Source organism: Chaetodon trifascialis, chromosome 20, assembly GCF_039877785.1.
Source record: "Chaetodon trifascialis isolate fChaTrf1 chromosome 20, fChaTrf1.hap1, whole genome shotgun sequence".
Lineage (NCBI taxonomy): Eukaryota > Metazoa > Chordata > Actinopteri > Chaetodontiformes > Chaetodontidae > Chaetodon > Chaetodon trifascialis.
The window spans coordinates 6,755,406-6,775,963 of NC_092075.1; the positions used below are offsets into that span (position 1 = coordinate 6,755,406).

Consider the following 20,558-nt stretch of genomic DNA (forward strand, 5'->3'; position numbering starts at 1 on the left):
TGTTTCATCCACAATTTAATTGGCATTTTAATATATTTATTTTAAGAAACAGACAAACATGCGAACAGTGTGGTTTTCCAGATGAAAATGTCCATCAGTCAAGATTGAATGGGATGGATTACCATGACATGTGGTCCAGACATTCAACTTCCCTTTAGGGTGAATTCTAATAACTTCGGTGATCTCCTCATTTCTTTCTTCTCAAAATCTAGGACATCATCATCAGGTCAAAATTTTAATTGTCCAGAAATACTGACATTCCCATCAGCTTCAACCGTTCGGTGCTACTTACTGTAGAAATGCTAGCACGCTAGTGAACATAATAAACATTGTACTCGCTGAACATCAGCATGTCATTGTGAGTATGTTAGCATGCTGTGCTTTGCATTTCCGCCCAGGTTTTCCGTATCGCCTCTCCTTACATATTGTATGTGTCATCAGATCATCATGTGCTTCTTTGAAAAGGAGGATTTATTCATCTATTTCCACCTTTGAATCAGTGAAGTGCGATCATGCAAAGAAATGGCGACATTGCATTTATGTATTAGGTTTCATATTTCTTTAATTAACTGTCAAGAGCAGCCTGTACCATCAAATACTGGCACAAAAGCTAAGAAATGCACACTTTCTTTCCTCTCCTGCTGGGACTGTATTCATTACTCCCCTCAAAGTTGGTGGGCTCATCTGTGACTTGCTGCTCTTAAGCTGCGGTGAGGTTCCAGGAAGACATCTTCGACTTGCTCTTCACAGGAAACTTTATGGTTGTCAAATCAAAGGTCAGCTCAGGGCCTGATGTCTGATGTCTGTCCCACTCAGGATCAGCAGACCAGTCTCAAGAACAATCACAAGAATCACAAGAACGTTATCAGGCCTCAGTCCCACAAACAGATCCACTGTGTGTGAGCAATAAGAGACACACAACACGCTCTCTCGTGGCTTTTCGCACGCACACACACACGCACACACACACACGCACGCACGCACGCACGCACACATCTTTGTTATGTCACCCTTAAATCCTTCGACACTTTTCTCTTCTGTGTGGTGGCCTATTTTTCTTGCAGTGATCTGGCTCCACCGTGCTGAATGATCATTTTCCTCCGTATCAAGAAGACCAGATTAATCTCTGAGTACAAATCAGTGCTGAGCAGCGTGACAGGACAGCCTGCAGTGATGTGCCACTTTCCAGTGGTTCAACTTAGAAAGTCTGATTGGTTGTGAATCATCATGAAAAAGGTAAAATAACAACCACAGTCCAACTATGGAGAAAAGAGATCACAGCTGGTCCAGAACGAAATGCCAGTCCTGACCAGTAGCCAGAGATGGACAGTAAGCTCAGTTACTCAATTTTTACTCCATTTATTTAGTCTCTCGTTCCTTTGAAGTCATTTCATATGAGACCTATAATGAGCCTATGAAATCAATGCATTGCTATAGGTTAGTCTACCAAACAGTTCGTACATTAGTTATAATGGTAAACCTTTATATTAAGGTACAAATATTCACCATTAACTAGATGCATATTAGCAGCATATTGCATATTTATTAGTCATTATAAAGAACTTAGTAATGCCTCGCTCTGGGGGTTACGTTTATGAAGGGTTAGGATTAGGATGTACAACTTCCTTACTTCCTATCAATAAACAGAAATTAGGAGATTATTGAGGGAAATTTCTTAGTTAATGGCCTCAGTTGTATAAGATGATAATGCAGAAAAGGTATTTTATAATGACCAATAAAAAGCCAACATGCTACTTATTTACAACTAGTTAATGGTGAATATGTGTAACTTAATATAACATGTGACCGTCAAATTTTCTCAAACTCAAAAAGCTGCAACATAAAACGCTGCTCACACATTTCACTGCTAATACTGCTAATACTGCTAATACTGCTGTACTTGTGTAAACTTAGTACTCTGCCCCATAGGCCTCCACTGTTTTCCAAAACCTATTAAAAAGGCTGGCAGCATGCTAACATGCTCACAGTGACAATGCTAACATGCTGATATTTAGCAGGTATAATGTTTGGCATCTTCACCACCGTAGTTTAGCATGTTAGCATGCTAACGTTTGCTAGTTAGCATAAAACACATGTATGCCTACACCTGAGGCCGATGGGAATGTGACTAGCTTTGCAGGTATTTAGTCATAAACTGAATTTGTCCTAAAGATGGAGCTAAATGGGGATCCAAAAAGCTAATTCCTCCTGAGCATTTCAGATATTTCAGTCTGGATCGAAGGGGGCACACTGAACAAAACAGCAATCCAGAACTGCGCCACCCTCCAGCCAGAAAAATGTAAAGAAATCTTGTTTCTCCCCAAATAGAGGTGTTCAATAATATAAAACAGACAACCCTAATCTCCACCGACACATCAGCCCACAAAGCAGCACTTTCTGCTTCATGTTGCTGTTATTTAAGATCATTTTGACATCGGTGCGGCTGGAATTCAAAAGCAGAATGACACCTTGATTCAAGTAGTCTGTCAATTTATCCTTCAGATCGTTTGGAACAACAAATGCCTGGTGTGCCAGGCTACTTGAAAAATTAAGTAATTCACACTGAAAGCCGTCTGCTGGCAAACTTAAAAATGGCACATTAGTCAAACACTAAAAACATGAGTGTAACCATGATTAACGAGGTTTCAGGTGGTGCCAGAGCTGACCTGAATACCAAACAAATGAGCTCCGAGGAGAAATTATTTTGCTTGCATCAAAATTGTTTTGCACGGAAGATTAACTTTATCTATTGTCTCAACTGAAAACAGGATTTAAAAGATCATTAATCCTCACTCTTTCTGTCCATCGCTTTGATTGACAGTGACCCTAAAGGAAGATGACACTCAAGAAACTACGATAGTGAACACTGCACCTGCTTAACATTAGCGTGTTAGCATTGTCACTGTACGTGTGTTAGCATTCAGCATGACTGTAGGCTCTTAGTCTTGCTGATGTCAGAGAGGCCCTGAGGAGGTGTCCTGGGATTTCAAAGTATTTCGAGTGATCTTGTGTCTGATATCTTCTGAGTACATACCGTACTTGCTAATCGAAGCAGAGTTTCAATTATTGGGAAGGACTCAAACATTTTCACTTGCACTGTAATTACTTAGCTGGTGTGCCCAGACGATCATAATGCATCCACCCTTCCCCCAAACCACTTGTCCCGATGGAAGAGTTCTTCACCAAACCATGAAATCACAAGGGCTCTTTTGTGGTCGGCTACAGCAGCACTTTCAGCTAATCAAGTGATGATGCATGTGATCCCCGGGGAAGGATACCAGATCAGAAGTTGAAAGGTGGCCAGGAAGGAGGAAGCGCAAGGGAAAGGTCACCTTCTGTTTCCTGAACGATAGAAATCACTCTTATGAAAGATAACAGAAGCATGATTCATATAATACTAAAACCTTCCTGTCATTGTGGCTGAACTTTCACACGACGACTTATGGAACGGAACAAAGGACGGCGTTTTACCATCGAGTAGACTTAATGGATTAGGCAATCAACAGAAAATCAATCAGCAACATCTATATCGCTGTTTGTAATTTGTGACATAAAGCAGTAAACTGACAATCTTTGGGTTTCGGTCTCACTGTCTGATATTACAAGGAATTAGAGGGTCATTTTATGGAAAAAATATCATATTACGTGCATATTAAGCCGGCCTTAGGGCCCACAGTAATCTCATGCTATACACTCCGAGTCAGTTGCACTGTGTTTGGCCTGACACGGTGAGAGTCAGATGTTTGGAGTCACACCACACACATTCCTCACATACTGTCCATACATGCCTTAAGGTTTTACACTACAAACGTCTGCAATAGTACATTCATGAACCAGTCAATCACGGCTGGGTGAACAAAGCTGCCAACTGTGGTGCTTTTACAGAGGAAAGGGTCTGCTGCAGAGGGGTATGACCTATTATGTAACCTTCTTCCAGAAGCAGTGACACGGCACACATCTGAACGCTGTGGCATCTGCAGGTGGCTAGGTGACAAGTGCATGAACAAAATCTATTTAAGTCAGTATGTGAAGATGCAGAAAACACGAGGCGTCAGACAGATCCAGCTGACGTACACTGGATAACTCTAAAGGAACAATTTGACGCCCTGCAATCGGCTGGCGACCGGTTCAGGGTGTACCCCGCCTCTCGCGCGTTGAAGCTGGGATAGGCTCCAGCCCCCCTGCAACCCCGAAAGGGATAGGAAGCATAGAAAAAGGATGGATGGATGGATGGATGGACATTCTTGTGTCTGTTTGGTAAATGCATGATTGGAGCGATGAGCCGGTTGGTTTAGCCTAGCTTAGCTTAGCATAGCAGGAAGAGTGGAAGCAGTGGACACAGCTAGACAAGGATTTGCTGTTTAGAGCTGCTGCTGCTACATCTTGGCACAGATGAGCTAAGGCTAAGGCTAAGGCAAGCTATTTCCCCCCGATTCCACCCTTCACGGTAAGCCAAGCCAAACCAAGCTAAAATCCTGCTAGTTCTAGTTTCTTTTTTTTTTTCTTGATCAACACGAAAGCAAAGACATTTCATTACGCATGACAAACACAAGCAGCATATTTGAGAAGCTGAAAGCAGCAAATATTTGGCTGATGAACTGATTTTATCTCAAAGAAAATCTTTTATTTCAGGGTGGAAAATCGGCTCTACAAATGTTTCATTTGGAAGGACGTTCACAAGTTTAGAACTCCACAAGAAACCTTCAGTTATTTCTGCATCTGTGAGATAATGGTGCATTTTCCTGTTAATCTGTGTTTACAGCAGTTAGCAGACTGAGCTCCAGCACTGACAAGCTGTGCACGTCACACAGAGGAGAGATGCTGGGGTTATCAGCAGCTGTTTTCTGCCCCCCGGGGCCCCCTTGTGGATCAATCCATCCATGCAGGTTCCACTGGGAAGTGTCCAGAGTAGCTGCTTCGTGCTTGAAAAGTCACGTCGCTGCTTTCTCACTTGCCATTTTCAATGATTCGAGCACCACAAATGCCAGAGGCAGATAACCCAAAACCTGAGAAAACCAAAGCTGTCTGCAAGGTTAGAGACCAGCAGGGGCGAGTAGGAAAAGTTTCCTTTTTTCAGTGATGTGAGTGATCTGACATTTCAGCTCTGCCGTGTCAACACTGAAACGTAAGCAACATGTGCCCTCTTTCATTCATATCTATTTCTTATCCCAAATGCTGACAATACAGACAATACTTAATTCATTTCAGAGCCTCGTTTGAGTTTCCCGATGAGGCAGCCGTGCACTTCCTGATGCTGACGTTCTGCAGCGTAAAACACACTGGCTCATGACAATACGCACAATGCAATGAACCTCTAATCTGCACTGTATCCTATTAACTAAAATCCATATTATCCATATTATTCAGCTGGAAGTCAGTCCAAGTCATGCTGCTGCCTGTGTTCTAGTCACCTCATTTACTGCTACACACAGTGTTAATCGCAGATTTCATGCATTCTTATATATTATTGTGATTATTTTACATGCAACTAAGGTTTTAACTTACATGTAAAGTATCTCCTGAATCTGGTATTGAAGAACGTCAATAATCACAGCGTTGCTCTCAAACTTAACAAAAGGTATTCTTGAGGTGTTTTAGGTTTGCAAACACCAGAGGAATCTTCCAAATACATGCAAACTGCACATGATATAAATGAATGGAGTTCAATCATCATCATCATATTACTTTTGTATCTTAGATTTGAGTTATTTTCTGATTATTCTATCACTTCCATCACTGCTTATCATGAATAAGAGCGACAAGGTTCAATACATAAAATCACCTTTTAGTTTTTTGTGTCCAGGCTGTGTGTGTGACTGTGGCTGTGATTCTGTATTTCTAACTCCCTTTAACTCCTTGTGTTTCAGTATGTGTGACCATCTGCAAATTTTGCATGTTCAACACGTGTCACAAAACCAAAGCAGCCGCCAACGTTGGCTGCCTGGTGTGATGATTCGCTGGTAGTCGGGCCGGCATGGTGATGCCCGCTGCACTCCCTACAGCTCACGTCTCTGCTCTGCCATCTTTATTCATCAGGCCTGTTTTTGCCAGAGCAGCTCATCTCTCTGAGGCATCAAATCCATTTGTGAAGGTATTTGTATTTATTGACAATTTACTTAAAATGAATATAAAATGATGCTTTCCAATCGTTACCTTTTCTTAAGGTATGCAGCAAAGCCACTTTTGTGCTTATAATTAGTGAGACAGAAAGAAAAACAGATGGGTGACGCAGATAAATGGTTTATGATTCACTTCTCATTAAACTTCCTGTTTCTGTTTGCAGACAAAGCAAATAGAAATCATTATTTTGGAATGAAAACAGCCGTCCTGTGAGATTGTTTATACTGACATTAAAATGAGTGACCATACAGAAGGTAACAAGGTTGTTATATTAAAGTTCAGCCACAAACGATCTGTTACCACATTTAAATGAGCTGCAAACGTATATATGTTTGTTAATCCCAAAAACGGGCAGGACAGCTCTGAACTACAGTGTATCGGCTGCTACACTTGGCTTGTGAAAACTACGACACGGTCGGTTCCAGCTCATCTCCCATGCTTTTTCACCCAATTCTTAGCACTTTTGCCTCGTGGTCCTCTATAACTTTGCTTTGGCAGCGTTACACTCTACGACCCCCGCTGCTCGCATCTGTTCGATCTCTGCTGACGTGAACCCGTACTCCTCTAGGACCTCGACCGTGTGTTCTCCAATTACGGGGTCTGCAGCGAGGCGAGGCTCCGCAGGAGTCCGAGAGAGAAGCGGGGCCGGCCGGGGGCTTTCATCCCCTTTGGAGTCCTTGATGAAAGAACCCCTTTCCTGGTTATGCGGGTGTGAGCTCACCTCCTCGAAAGACAGCACGGGGGTAACGCAGGCATCAGTCCCATCAAAGATCACTGACCAGTCCGCCTGGGTTTTAGAAGCAAAACGCTCTGTGAAGATCTGTCTCAGCTGCGGCCAATCACTGAAGCTCATCTGAGGAGGCAACTCTGCAGCGTCCAACTCTAAGCCTGGAAACAAACACAAGAAAAAGACTTACGTAACGCAGCGGAGAAACCTGCGTCAACAGCAAAGTGATGTAAAACAGAGAAATGTTGAACGTCTCAGAGCAGCGGCCACTTTGTTTCACTTGAGAAACACTTTGTTCATTTTCATCATCACGGTTCTTCTCCTGAAGCCGTTACAGCGAATTCAAAGAGAGCTTCTCTTGTTTCACATTGTTGTTATTATGTTTTAATAATACGTTGCTTGCATGCATTTCTCTGCACTGTGATCACTTCTCACAGTCAGCATGATGTCAGTGTGGATTAATCTGCCGACTGATTGCTTTGACGTTCATCTTTCAAATTTTACGAACTGATTTCTCACTGAAACTCCACCAAAACTCAGTCTGCACATTTACACACGACTGTAAAAACGGCTACATTTCAGTCAGAAAACACCTAAAAAAACGCTGCACATTAGATGGAAATTTGCTACATTCTGACACATCCTCAAAAATAAAATTACAACCCCAATTCCAAAAAAGTCTGGACTGGGTGCAAAACACAAATAAAAACAGAAAGCAGTCAACAAACTGTAATTTTACAGTTTTGCAAGGTGTTGTATTAAATAAATAACTATACATAAACCACTAATTGGGCCATGCACTGAGCAGATGAACAGGGCTGACCACAGCTGCTGCACATCTGTATCTGAAGCCAACCTACACATGAATGTACAGTGAATAAACAGTGAATATATACACGGCTGTTTTGTATTGCATTGCTCGTATCACTTCATTTTAGGAAAAAAAAAGAGCCCACTGAAGCAAACTGCAGCATTTCTGATTAATTTCTGTAATATATAAAGGAACTGGTTCCCCTCTCTTTCTGGTAATGGAATTTTTAGTGATACAATAAATGAATACAGTCAAAGAGAAAACAGCCATAACATATCTTAATGCTCCAGTCTGTTTGCGTGCTACCAACCCTTCAGCAGCTGTGTGTAGAACTGCGGCTCTAAGGCACCCACAGCCATGTACTTTCCGTCTGACGTCTGGTAGGTGTCGTAGAAGGGCGCTCCGCTGTCCAACAGGTTTTGTCCTCTTGAACGTTCCCACATACCAATGCTACGAGACTTCCATACAAATGAGCCTACGTATGCTGCTCCTTCTACCTGAGGGGGGGTGAGAGAGAGGAGGAGAAAGGCACGATGTAAAGTCAGAGGAGTCAATATGCTTATCAGATTTGATGTGGAATTGCTCCCGGCATGTGCAAACTACAGCTAAATTAAACAAAGTACCAGTTTGCTGAAGAGCACACCTTCTTCTGTCTTCTGTATGTATTTATTCATTGATTCGGTTTATGCACGCTGCTTCCTGTGTACGCTCACATGTACGCTAATCCAAGGACGCAGCTTTTCATAGCACTGCAGAAGCTTGAGCAGATATCTGCAACACATTTCTTTGTATCAGTGCAGCCAAACCAAACGAGACGGACACACGCAGTGCAGATCGAATGCCGCTCTTGCAATATACATAAGATTAAAATAATATTAATAATAATAAAAGTTACTTGTATAGCACCTTTCATACAAGAAGTGCAGCTAAGAAATCATGTGCAGCAAGTGCTTCATATAAAAAAGACAACAGGGATAGGAAATGAATGTAAAATAAGATGGAGAATAAAACCCACTTAATAAAATAGAATTAGGATGAAAATAAAGATATGCATAATTTAAGACGGAAAACCACAGAATAATAAAAATAATAAAGTTAAAAATAGAGTTCATAGAGTGCAGAAATATCTAAATATTTTCTAACATATTTACTGAGAACTAACGCTGCACAGAGGGTGTTCTGCTGATGTGTTCTGTATGAACCACCAGCTGCCTCGACTCAAAATGTCTCCATATGTTCACGAGCTTTTACTGCTGCTGAATGCATAAAAAAAAAAAAATTAGGATGCAGGCAAATTAATTCCTCTGGTGGGATGTAATCGGTCTCCGTCACCTCTAATGAACTGTGCTGCCTCTTTAAAGTCTGAACAGTCTGTTCGACAAAGGGGGTTTAAATATTTGAAATAGCAACACGATGCTCTGTCTTCACACTGGACTTCGGTTAAATGGTTCGACTGTTTTCTACAAAATTGCTGCTCTGTGAGTCATCGGGGACAAATCACAGTAGAGAAGAAGGTCCGTCGCTGGTCAGAGCTTCAATACTTTCATTTGTTTTATGCCAAATCCAAGGATCATGCATATGGAGTCTGTGGGAAAGCTGGGCCGATTCCCTGAGCGTGTTTTCTTCTTTTGATCATGAGCTTTGAATTCGACTGTTAGGAAGACACACAAGGATGATGCCATGCGGGCGCTGGAAAAAACTGAGCCATTACTCTCTAACACTCCTTGCATTTTTATCTCCTTTGGTGACTAACGACACCTCTTTGTTAAAAGAAATAGAGCGTGGCTCAGATCGATCGGTGCAGGTACAGCAGGCGTGAAAGCATTTGAAACTGAACAAAAAGGAAAGAATCAATAGGACGAGAGAGACAGAGACAGAGACACAGAGAGAGACAGAGACACAGAGAGAGACACAGAGAGAGACAGAGACACAGAGAGAGAGACAGAGAGACAGAGACAGAGACACAGAGAGAGACAGAGACACAGAGAAAGACACAGAGAGAGACAGAGACACAGAGGGAGAGACACGGAGAGAGACAGAGACAGAGGGAGAGACACGGAGAGAGACAGAGACACAGAGAAAGACACAGAGAGAGACAGGCTTTCCCTCTCCTTACTCGTCTTCTCTGTGTGAAAGTTAAATCCATGCTTTTTGCCATGAACATGCAATAACGGCTGCTGCTGCCACTTTAATCCACTCCACCCTCCGTGTTCACTGTCTCCAGTTTGAACTCTTTGTGGGATAAAGTCGACACACAGCAGGAGAATGCAGTGCTGGACATGGACTCTGCTGTCAGTGTGTTTACTGCAGAAAATGAAAACATTTAAACCTGCAATAACCGATTTTAGGGCCACTTAGAGGAAGCAGAAACATGTGAACGCCACATCATCTCTGCAGTCACAGAGCAGCATTATCATTCATTTGGAGTCACTCTCTTTTAGCTCTGTTTTTAGGCTCCACCAACTCCTGAGGGAAATAGGCTTTATCTCATCCACCTCAGTTCGATCACCCAGAAGCTCTGAAAATGACTTTTCCAGGTTTCATCTACGAATGATGCAACCAATTTCAATTTCAGAATATGAGTCCTTATAATTAAAATTCAAGTAAACTGGGCGCCAAATGACGTCTTCCGCTGCTAAATGCTCCACTACATTCCTCAGCTAGCTGCTAATTGTTTCTGTCTGCAGTTTGGTGCTGAGCAGGGAACGTACGGCGGGATTTTAGCAGCTGCCTGCTGCGGCTGAAAAACGACACGGGGAGAGCGAGTGAGAGTGAACCAAAACAGACAAAAACAGCAACATAATGAGCTGTAATATAAAGCTCCATTAAGCTGCGGGAAGCTGCAAATTCAGCTGATAATCCTCTGTCGGTTCATCAATACCAGCGAGTCGTTTTCACATTTCTTACACTCTAAAATAAAAAAAATCAATATTATCAATTTTAAACACAGCTGCAAATCTTACTAAATTGTCCACAGGTGTGAATTTAAGTGCGTCAGCCCCTAACCCTCCCTGGGTACACGTCAAAGCAGCTGTAACCTCGATAAACAAAAAAAAAACAACAACATAAAATCAGGACAGGAAGTCACTGAAGTATCCGTCTGTCCTGCACCTTTAGCTCGATGAACACTTGCTGGATTCATTACGTGCATCAGTTTTATGTTTTAAATTCAGACTTTTTCCAGCTTCTCCTCCTTAAGGAGTTCATTAGAGCGGTTCGGCTGGCAGTGGATGTCAGGCACAGCGGGATTCAGACACTTTGATGCACTTTTCAAATAACTTTGCGAAGGGCTGCCCAATTTATCATTTACCACCAACAAAAGTCGACCCTGACTCAAAAGTTTGCCACAGTGTGGTGCACCGTCATCTGGAAAACTGCGTCGTGTGAGTTCAGCATGTCTGTAACACTGCCACCTGGACGATGGGAAGCTGCAACATGGGAAAGAAACATGTGGAAAGTGTTGATCCAGAGAGGAAATTAGCTCTGCTATGATAACTTTCCTTGTAAAATCTTGTCTCTGAGTCTTCAGCCTGGATGTCCTGGTTTGTGTCTTCTCAGCAGCACCTGCAGCAGGACGCCCACACTGACGCAGCCTCTTGTATACATATTTGCATGTATTTGCTAGCAGGCTGCTGTCAGTGTGAATGTCTGGCTGCAGTTTGTACAAAGCGTCTCCAGTGTGATTCGCTTGAGTTTTTGTTGACACTTACAGACCTGCCAACCTTGTCAAAATATTCTGAGTACCACTTGTGTTTTTTTGCAGACTTTTGCAACTCCATTGCTTTGCACGCAGTAATTTCCCCACACTTTCACTGGCAGGAAAACGGTTATAAAAAAACAATAAAACCTATATTTTTGATTACAATACCTTTAATTTAAAAAATATAGACCTTTTGCACTCTGTTATTGCATTCTTTAACAATTTCTTAACATAAATATCCAAACCTATCAAGAGAAGACCAAAAAATGCTACGTATTGATGCTATGTATTGACGATGCATTGGGGTCATTAGGGGAACATGATCAATAGATTTGCTAAGAAGAAAAAACCTCGCAAATCTTTTTTTTTTTTTTTTACACACACACACACACACACACACACAGTTTACCTTTTTAAGCGTCAACTGCAGCGAGTGGGGAACGGAGGACGGAGAGGGCAGGAGGAGGCAGAGAGGAGGGGGAAGGGGATGTTACGCTATAGGTTCGGCAGACTCGTTATTCTCCGCTTTTTCTACAATGATTGGCTGAAACTGCTTCACCACGCTGCTGCACCCTGTTGTCAGACATGAGTACCGCACATGCACATTTGCCACAGAATTCACACATCCACAGCTTTTTTGGGCGAGTCGTACCAGCATATTTAGATGTCAAATTTCGTACTTGCTACGCAAAATGCGTACAGGTTGGCAGGTCTGCACTTATATCAGCGTACTTGTGCATATCGATGAAAGTGAGCGAACGTCTGCGTGTGGCGGCAATGCGCTCACCATGCTAGCATCGATGATCTGTCCTTTCCCAGACTTCATCCTCTCCAGCAGCGCGAGGACTATCCCCAGAGCGCAGGTGAGACCGCCGCCTGCAAAGTCTGCCACCAGGTTCAGCGGAGCGTAGGGCTTCTCTCCACTGCGACCCAGCCGGGACAAAAGGCCTGTGGCACAGAACATAAGGACGACAGCTTCATGAGTGGAGAGCAATGCAGTAACAATACAGTCCCCAGCCCTGAACGTGAAAGACAGTTAATTAGTTTGGAAGGGAGTGAAGAAAACATCAAAAGGAAAAGTTAACAGCCTCTGCAAAAAGGAACATACAATGTACAGCTCTGTTAGCACGTGATAACCGGCCTGATGGAATAATCGTTTTCTGTACTGAGCCAGCATTTAACTTTCACACAAGGCTACTTTGTCTGCTTTGCTATTGTTCCCACACAGATATTACAAAGAGCCTTGGACACACGCTAGCTACAGCCACTTTCTCAAAAGTTCCACTTTTTCTTTTCCTCTGTTTTTGGGGGGCGCCAACTAACTGTGGCAGGAGTCTCCAAAATGTTCTCATTTGGCCCCTTTGGTCTGTATGTGCTCCACAGAGCCAACAGGTCTGTAGACGACGCAGTCAACTTGGCCCTCCACTTCATCCTCCAGCACCTGGACTCTGCAGGAACCTACGCTAGGATCCTGTTTGTGGATTTCAGCTCTGCTTTTAACACCATCCTCCCAACTCTGCTTCAGGAGAAGCTCTCCCAGCTGAGCGTGCCTGACTCCACCTGCAGGTGGATTACAGACTTCCTGTTTGACAGGAAACAGTGCGTCAAGCTGGGGAAACGCGTCTCCGACGCAAAGACCATCAGCGCCAGATCCCCCCAGGGCTGCGTTCTTTCTCCTTTGTTCTTCTCCCTGTACACGAACAGCTGCACCTCCAGTCACCAGTCCGTCAAGTTCCTGAAGTTTGTGGATGACACCACCCTCATCGGACTCATCTCGGATGGCGACAAGTCTGTCTACAGGTGGGAGGTTGACCATCTGGTGACCTGGTGCAACCAGAACAACCTAGAGCTCAACGCTCTAAAGACAGTGGAGATGGTTGTAGACTACGGGAAGAACTCAGCCTCACCTGCCCCCATCACCCTCTGTGACTCCACTATTAACACTGTGGAGTCAACATCAGTTCCCTCATCAAGAAAGCACAGCAGAGGATGCACTTCCTACGGCAGCTGAAGAAATTCAATCTGCCAAAGACAGTGATGGTGCACTTCTACACAGCCATCATTGAGTCCATCCTCACCTCCTCCATCACCATCTGGTGCGCTGCTGCCACCACCAAGGACAAGGGCAGACTGCAGCGCGTCATTCGGTCTGCAGAGAAGGTGATCGACTGCAATCTCCCATCTCTCCAGGACCTGTCCACCTCCAGGACCCTGAGGCGTGCAGGAAAGATTGTGGCTGATCCCTCCCACCCCGGACACAAACTCTTCGAGACACTCCCCTCTGGCAGGAGGCTGCGGTCCATAGGACCAAAACCTCACGCCACAAGAACAGTTTTTTCCCGTCTGCTGTCAGCCTGACACTCTTCACACTCCACCTCTGCCTCTACTCGTCACACTGACATTGCCATAAATCTATGCATTATTAACGCTCTGCTTGGACTTCTTTCTGAAAAAACAGACTGTGCTTCTGGAAAAATGATAACAGCTTCTTTTTAGTAGACGTGTCATGCACCAACCTCACCGAAGCAAATTCCTTTTTTGTGTAAAATCGTACTTGGCAATAAAGCTTTTTCTGATTTCTGAGTCTGATTTCTATAAAGCACACAGCACACCCCTAAAACGTGCCTCGCGCCTCAGTGGGTGCTCTTGTGTCAAGCTAGGCGACGTTAGATGGAGCTGTTGCTTTTCTGGGGATGGAGCTGAGGTATTTTTTTTGCCATGAACTTGCATTTAAGTCAGTTTCTTCCATCTTCTTCGCAAAATACAGACTAACTAACAAACATCTGACCAAATTAAAATACCAGCAGTTTCATTACAGCAACTATTCACTCATTAAACCGACTCATTAAGTCGGAGTGAAATTACTGGAAAAACACCATTGGGTGGGTTTATAGTGGGATAAGTGTACAGGCACATTTACAAGGACATAAAGCTCAAAACGAAGCAGCACAGATCTCTTGAAAACCTGCATTTATGCAGTTTATGAGGGCTGTATTACAAGATGAGGTGAAGGCTTGAATCAGAAAGTAAATGTGAGGGTTGGGAGTGCGTAGCTTTGGGGTGACCGCAGGTATCTACCGGGTTTGTATCAGACCTCGTTTACATTGGTGCTGTGTTGTCACCCGTGCTTCCTGAGGGTGCTTAAAGTTTGTTATTTGTGTCTTAGCTTTTTCTCTTAACGTTGTAAGACTTTACATTCTGGGTCTGACAGCGAGGCTGAGCGCCACCCCAACATACGGCATTTGGCCTTGAGTCTTCATGAGGCTGCGCTTTTGCATCCGCCGCCTCATTACTTTTATTTCTTTTTAAGCCACAGCTAGACACTTTTTGTGCGTTGCAAAATACAGATGGTGCAGAATAATGAGGAGCCAGGCATTTAAAAAGCATGCTTTTGAGGCCGTTAAGGTGAAACATAACATTGGTGAGTGTTATTAGTCGGAAAAAAGCAGAAGACTCTGATAAAAGTACAATTCTGTTATTTTAGTGTCACGTTACACCAAGTACAAATTACACTGACTTACAATGTAATTTGCTTTGGAGTCCAGAACTGAATTTATAGAACTGAAACTGAACAAGACATATTTTCATAAAGTACCTATCTCATATGTCAAGTAACTATATGGTTGGGATACCTGTACCTTATCTTATGTTAGCTCCTACAGAAGTTCACGTACAGGCTGAGAGTACTTTGTCATTGAAAGAGGAGCAATGAACAGCACTGAAGGTTTTTCTCCAAAGAAAAGACGTTTTCACTCTTCTCAGAGGTCCACTTGCTGTGGACCTTCCATTGTCCTGAATAGTTGTTACAGTCAGGGTTCATGGGCAGCTTTCCAACGTCAGAGTAAATGTTATGGAACGTTCGCTTGGTAGACCAGAGTTAGAAAGAGATAATGGAAAAGAAAAAGTTGACTTCATGTCCACTGACAGCTCTCAGCTTATTATAGGCTGAAGCTCAGTTCACAGATTTCCAAGGACATGAAACAACAGATGGACTTGGGTCAAAACAAACATAAGTACAGCGAGAAAACAGCACAAAGAGGAGCGAATTTTCCTCCTTTGTCATCTCGATGCAATCCATCAGTCTGCAGGGTCAGGCGAATAATGAACACTCCATCCACAGACATTCACAGCCGCGTGCGTGTTATTACCGGAGATGGCGAGGTAGTTGATGTCGTGCCCGGCTGCTGTGGTGTAAGATCCGCTCTGTCCGTACCCCGTCAAGCGAGCGTAGATCAGACGAGGGTTTTCCTTTAACAGGTCCAGTGGACCGAGGCCCAGCTTCTCCATCACACCTGCGGGGGCAGAAGAAAGTCAATTGATAACACCGTCTATAATGACATTCATCAACAACAGTGATCGCATCTTTATCAGTGTCTGTCTTTGAATATCACATCACGACAGTTCATGACTTTCTCTTCTATTTTTTAATATAAATACAGTTAAAATAACTGCAATTACTCTTAATCCAGTAAGATCTGACAAAAAAAACGATTATGCAACAACCGTATTGACCCGTATTCAAGTGTGTACGTACAAATTTGAGGTACTAATACTTTACTTGGGTATTTCCTTTTAAACTACTGTATGCTTCTACTCCACTACATTTCAATGGAAAAACTGTACTCTTTAATCCACTACATGTATTTGATAAACACAGGTAGTACCAGTACTATATGTATACTATATGTATGTATACTTTACAAATTAAGATTTTTGCATGTAAAACATATGATGATTTTATAAAAATGTATTGCTTTGCTTTTAAAACCCGGTGGCTCTGAACATTTTTGGCTTGTGAAGCCTCACAAAGAGGCAGAGTCTCAGTGGGGCCACTCGTCACATTTCAGAAATCTGTGAGCAGTTCAGTCTAATCTATGTACTGTGTTTTTTATTCTTTGCTGCCCCATTAATCATCTCATGACCCCCCTGATTTATCTTGTGACCCTTTGGAAAGGGCCCGACCCTGCGTTGGGACACACTGGACTAAAATGCCAAACTGCATACAAAGCACTTTAATCTACCTCCAGCAGCCACAGCTCTAAAATGCTGCTTAAACACTGATGCGTCACTATCAACACACTCCTAATGCAACCCGCAGGAGAACGAGTGCTTTTACTTTTAATACCTGAAATACTTATTGCTGATCTTACTTCTTTTACTTAAGCAGGATTTTGAATACAGGACTAATCGAGATGCCTCTCATCGCGCTGGTGGCCTGACCTTTACGGTAGGGCTCAAGGACCACGTCCGACTGGACACAGAGCTTCCTGAGCAGGGCGACACCCTCCGATGTCTTCAGATTGATGGCCACAGATTGTTTCCCCCGTCCTTGTGTGTCCAAAGACATGGCAGCCTTAGTCCGGTCCACACGGATCACCTTGGCTCCAAAGTCTGCCAGGATCATGCCACAGAACGGTGCTGGAGCCAGACCCGCCAGCTCAATGACTCTCACTCCTGCCAGTGCCATGACGGAAGAGCTGCAAAGGAATATCACAAACAGCTCTAAGTATAACAAAATTCAATGCAGCAACAACAGCAGAGGATACTAATGATTATAATATGTTCTCTACAGCAAAACTGACGTTATGGCTGCAGTTAACAGTCAGTTTCACTTCATCTTCCAAGTATTTTCTTAAGCGTTAGGTCGATAAAATCTCAAACAACAGTGCAAAATGCCATTCACTCCTTCAAAATCGGAAAGGTGGTCACATTTCAGAGGCTGAAACCAGTTAATTTTTGGTATTTTTGCTGGAAAAAGAAAAAAAAAATCACACAATCATATCAAGAGTGTTGCTTTAATACAATCGAATGTATAACTAATTGTTTTAAACACGTAGCATTGAAAACGTATCAACACCTTTGACAAGCTTGGCCTGCACGGTGCTGTAAAACCTCACCTGTGTGTGTTTGTCAGCTAATATGTCTTTTTCATATTGACGACCCTGTAGCCTCACACCACATAATGAGTCAGATTATGGATTCACACCACCCTGTTGTAACTGGTGTAATCAATTAGTGTTAATTAGTGTAATCGTACAGTGTTTCAGTGATGCAAAAAGCCACATTCTGGGGGATTCTGCACTTAACTCCCACTTTTTTATGTGTGCCAGCAAATTAGAGCTGTAACACACTCTTTGATTAATCAATCGATCGATTGACATGAATTTGACACGAATAATCTTGCAACAGCAGAAACGGTGAGAAATAGTCATATATTCTCTGATTCCAGCCTCTCAAATGGAGGATTTACTTCTTTTTTTTCACTCATTATTATAAATTGAATGTGGAGCAAGGCATAAAATGCACCATGATGAGCATTTTCTGACAATTTTAGACATGCACTTAATTTACTGAGGAAAATATGCAAAGATTAACTGACTTAATTGAAATTGCGATGTATTTTTTTTGTTTTTTTTTTAATTGCATGACTTTCAGCCGTAAATGAAAATAATTGGCAGTTTCAGCCCTTCAGCAAAATTCATATTACGCTTTAATCTTCTGGGCTTTTGTTCTGAAGGGTAGACACTAAACCATACGTCTAATTTTCATTTTCCATTTTCTCTGGAAAGGTCAGCACACTGTGGTATTACTACTTCTACATAAGTAAAATAACTTCGTACTTCTTCCAACATTGTATTCAGACTTTAGACTTTAAACAGCTAATTTGTACTTTGCCTCAGTTTAAAAGTCCAAAGTATCCGCCAAGTAAACGTGCTTAGTGTCTGAAGTAAAACTCATGTCAACAAGTACTAGCTAAGTTTGTGCAAAGTATCAGTTTGCACCAAGTACTTCAGGTATTTTGTTCAAACTGTTCTGGTACACCATGAACGTGAAGCACCGTACAAAGTGTCAGAGTGTCTGACATTTATAATAACGAGTCATGAATAGATCAACCCCAGACTGACTACAAAACAAGCTAGCTAGCTAAACCATTGCATGTAAAGTACTGTTATGGACGTCAAAACAGCAGCTGCAGCATTTATTAGGACACATCAGTGTACGAGGGTATGTTTAAAAGTATCTTCACCAGTTTGGCTCACCTGTGTTTCCAGGTCGAGGACAGGACTCTGCTGTTGCTACTCTCGTACGCACGCTCGAGCTTGGTGGAGCAGTTAGCCGTTAGAGATATTGAAAGATGTCCGGCGGTGGATCACATGCTACACAACAACCACGGGCGTAAAGATAAATATTAATGTAATACATGATGGAACATATATGATACGGCTAATTTTGATTAGGCAGCAGCTTCCGATTGTTACTTTTGCTGTTTTACAAATATAATCCCAGTTTGAGTAAATGCGGGCACTGTACCACAACAGATGTTGCCGCTCGAGGCCCTTTTTTATCCTCACCTCTTCAGCGGTAATGAGTTTTGTTTACAGATGCTTTTTAATTGAGCAGGACAGCCGGTGGACACCGCAGTGCACCCCGTTCTGATAACGACCGCTGACTCCGCCTAGCCGGGCGGATTTCGGTGTACGCCAGTTACTAATGTAAGCTAAATCTGTTTACCAACTGTTTCCTGGTTTCCTCAGCGCGACGCTCGCAAGATTTATGGGAAATGAAGTTTTATTTTAATCATTCGCTTTAGTCGCTGGGAGAAATCGAATATTTTTAACAAGGAATTCCAGTTATTATACATACAATACTAAATATAAAATGCTCATACAAAATTTTACAAATATATTTCACTATTATTATTATTATTATTGTCCTTTATTCTTATAAAGTGCAGTACAAACACAAATGCTTTATATATATATATATATATATAAAATTCATTATCTTTCAAAGTTGTTTTTTCTTTCTTTCTTTCTCTCTTTCTTTCTTTCTTTCTTTCTTTCTTTCTTTCTTTTTTATTTTTATTTTTATTTTATTTTATTTTTTTTATTTTATTTATTTATTTATTTATTTATTTATTTATTTATTTATTTATTTATTTATTTATTTATTTATTTTTAGAAATTATAGGGACAGCCTGTTAATCAAATGTTTTCTCTGATGCACCATGACTAAAATGCGAATAGGCTTGATGTAAAGAATACTGTAACTCACGAACATTTGTGGACTGGTTTTTGAATCTCAGAACAACCTTCACACGCCCAAATGTGCAATGACAGAGTTATTGGTCACTGTAATTGTTCCTCTGGTTCATATTGAAAATATTCCTCTCTGACTGACTCTGTTTACAGTTGGGAGATGTCTGGAAAAAAAAAAAATCTCCAGTCCTGGTTTGGTGCACAGTTGCATTCCAAAGTTCAGCTGAAGTTAATGAGTCTTCAGTAGTAAGCGGGTATTCCAAAATGAAGTGCTTTTGGTGCAAAATCCCCTCTCTGTTTCTATCCCTTCACCACAGCTCACAGAGGAAACACTGTGAGCTGTGGTGAAGGGATTACTATATCTAGGTAGCCTCACAATTACACTTTGTTTTGCATTTTTTTAATATTTTATGACATTTATGGCACTTAGATAGACATTTGAAATACAAAATAGATCACAGATGAGTATGACTGGCCTCCTTGAGAAAGCCCATATGTGAGCTCTCTTTTTACCACAGCAGCTAATTACAGCAAACACATTCTTGAGCCCCAGCCAGTGTCATAATCCTTCACTCTCAATAATCAAATCTCGACTGCAGTACAACTTCTCCATTTAGCCCATTGTTACCCCTTAACCTAGGACAGACCACCTCCTTCCAGGGGAATACCATGACTTTATATTTGGAGGACATGACCCTCATCTGTGACCGTAGACCACACTCGGCTGCAAACCAGACTTTCCAAAACCCAACACAATGTTACCAGACTGGACACTCTCCACATCTTGTCTGAACCTTGATATCCTGTCCACCCATGTCACAAACAGGATGCAGGACTAAGTGCTATCTGAGCTCCCGGTGACCTTCAGGGAGCAGAATCTACTGCTGTGAGGAAAGTCCTGTTATCCAAGCAGCTAACCAGTCAAATGGGGTCACTTCTCCCCAATTACTTTATGTGAGAATTTACAACTTAGTAAACTTCAAAGACAGGTAGGAATTACATTGGTCAGTTATGGCCAAACTGCCATTTGAGTCTCTACATGATCAATTTCTTTTGGTATATGCTATCAATGTATTGAAAATGTAAGGATTTATTATGTGTATGACAGAAATATATAGCAAACATATTGCAAATCTAATCTAATCTAATAAAAACAATGAT

General features: G+C 42.2%; 1 protein-coding gene across 1 annotated transcript; it reads right to left on the bottom strand.

Annotated features, from left to right (window-relative positions):
- Window positions 1–4,506: 4,506 nt before the first annotated feature.
- amacr (alpha-methylacyl-CoA racemase) lies at window positions 4,507–18,631 on the bottom strand. The gene is made up of 7 exons (XM_070989029.1): window positions 18,618–18,631; window positions 18,399–18,515; window positions 16,579–16,835; window positions 15,507–15,650; window positions 12,146–12,306; window positions 7,969–8,155; window positions 4,507–7,008 (listed from the first exon to the last, which is right to left on the bottom strand). The coding sequence occupies exons 3-7, from the start codon at window positions 16,823–16,825 to the stop codon at window positions 6,599–6,601; spliced, it is 1,149 nt and encodes a 382-aa protein (XP_070845130.1). The 5' UTR covers window positions 16,826–16,835; window positions 18,399–18,515; window positions 18,618–18,631; the 3' UTR covers window positions 4,507–6,598.
- Between the last annotated feature and the right edge of the window lie 1,927 nt (window positions 18,632–20,558).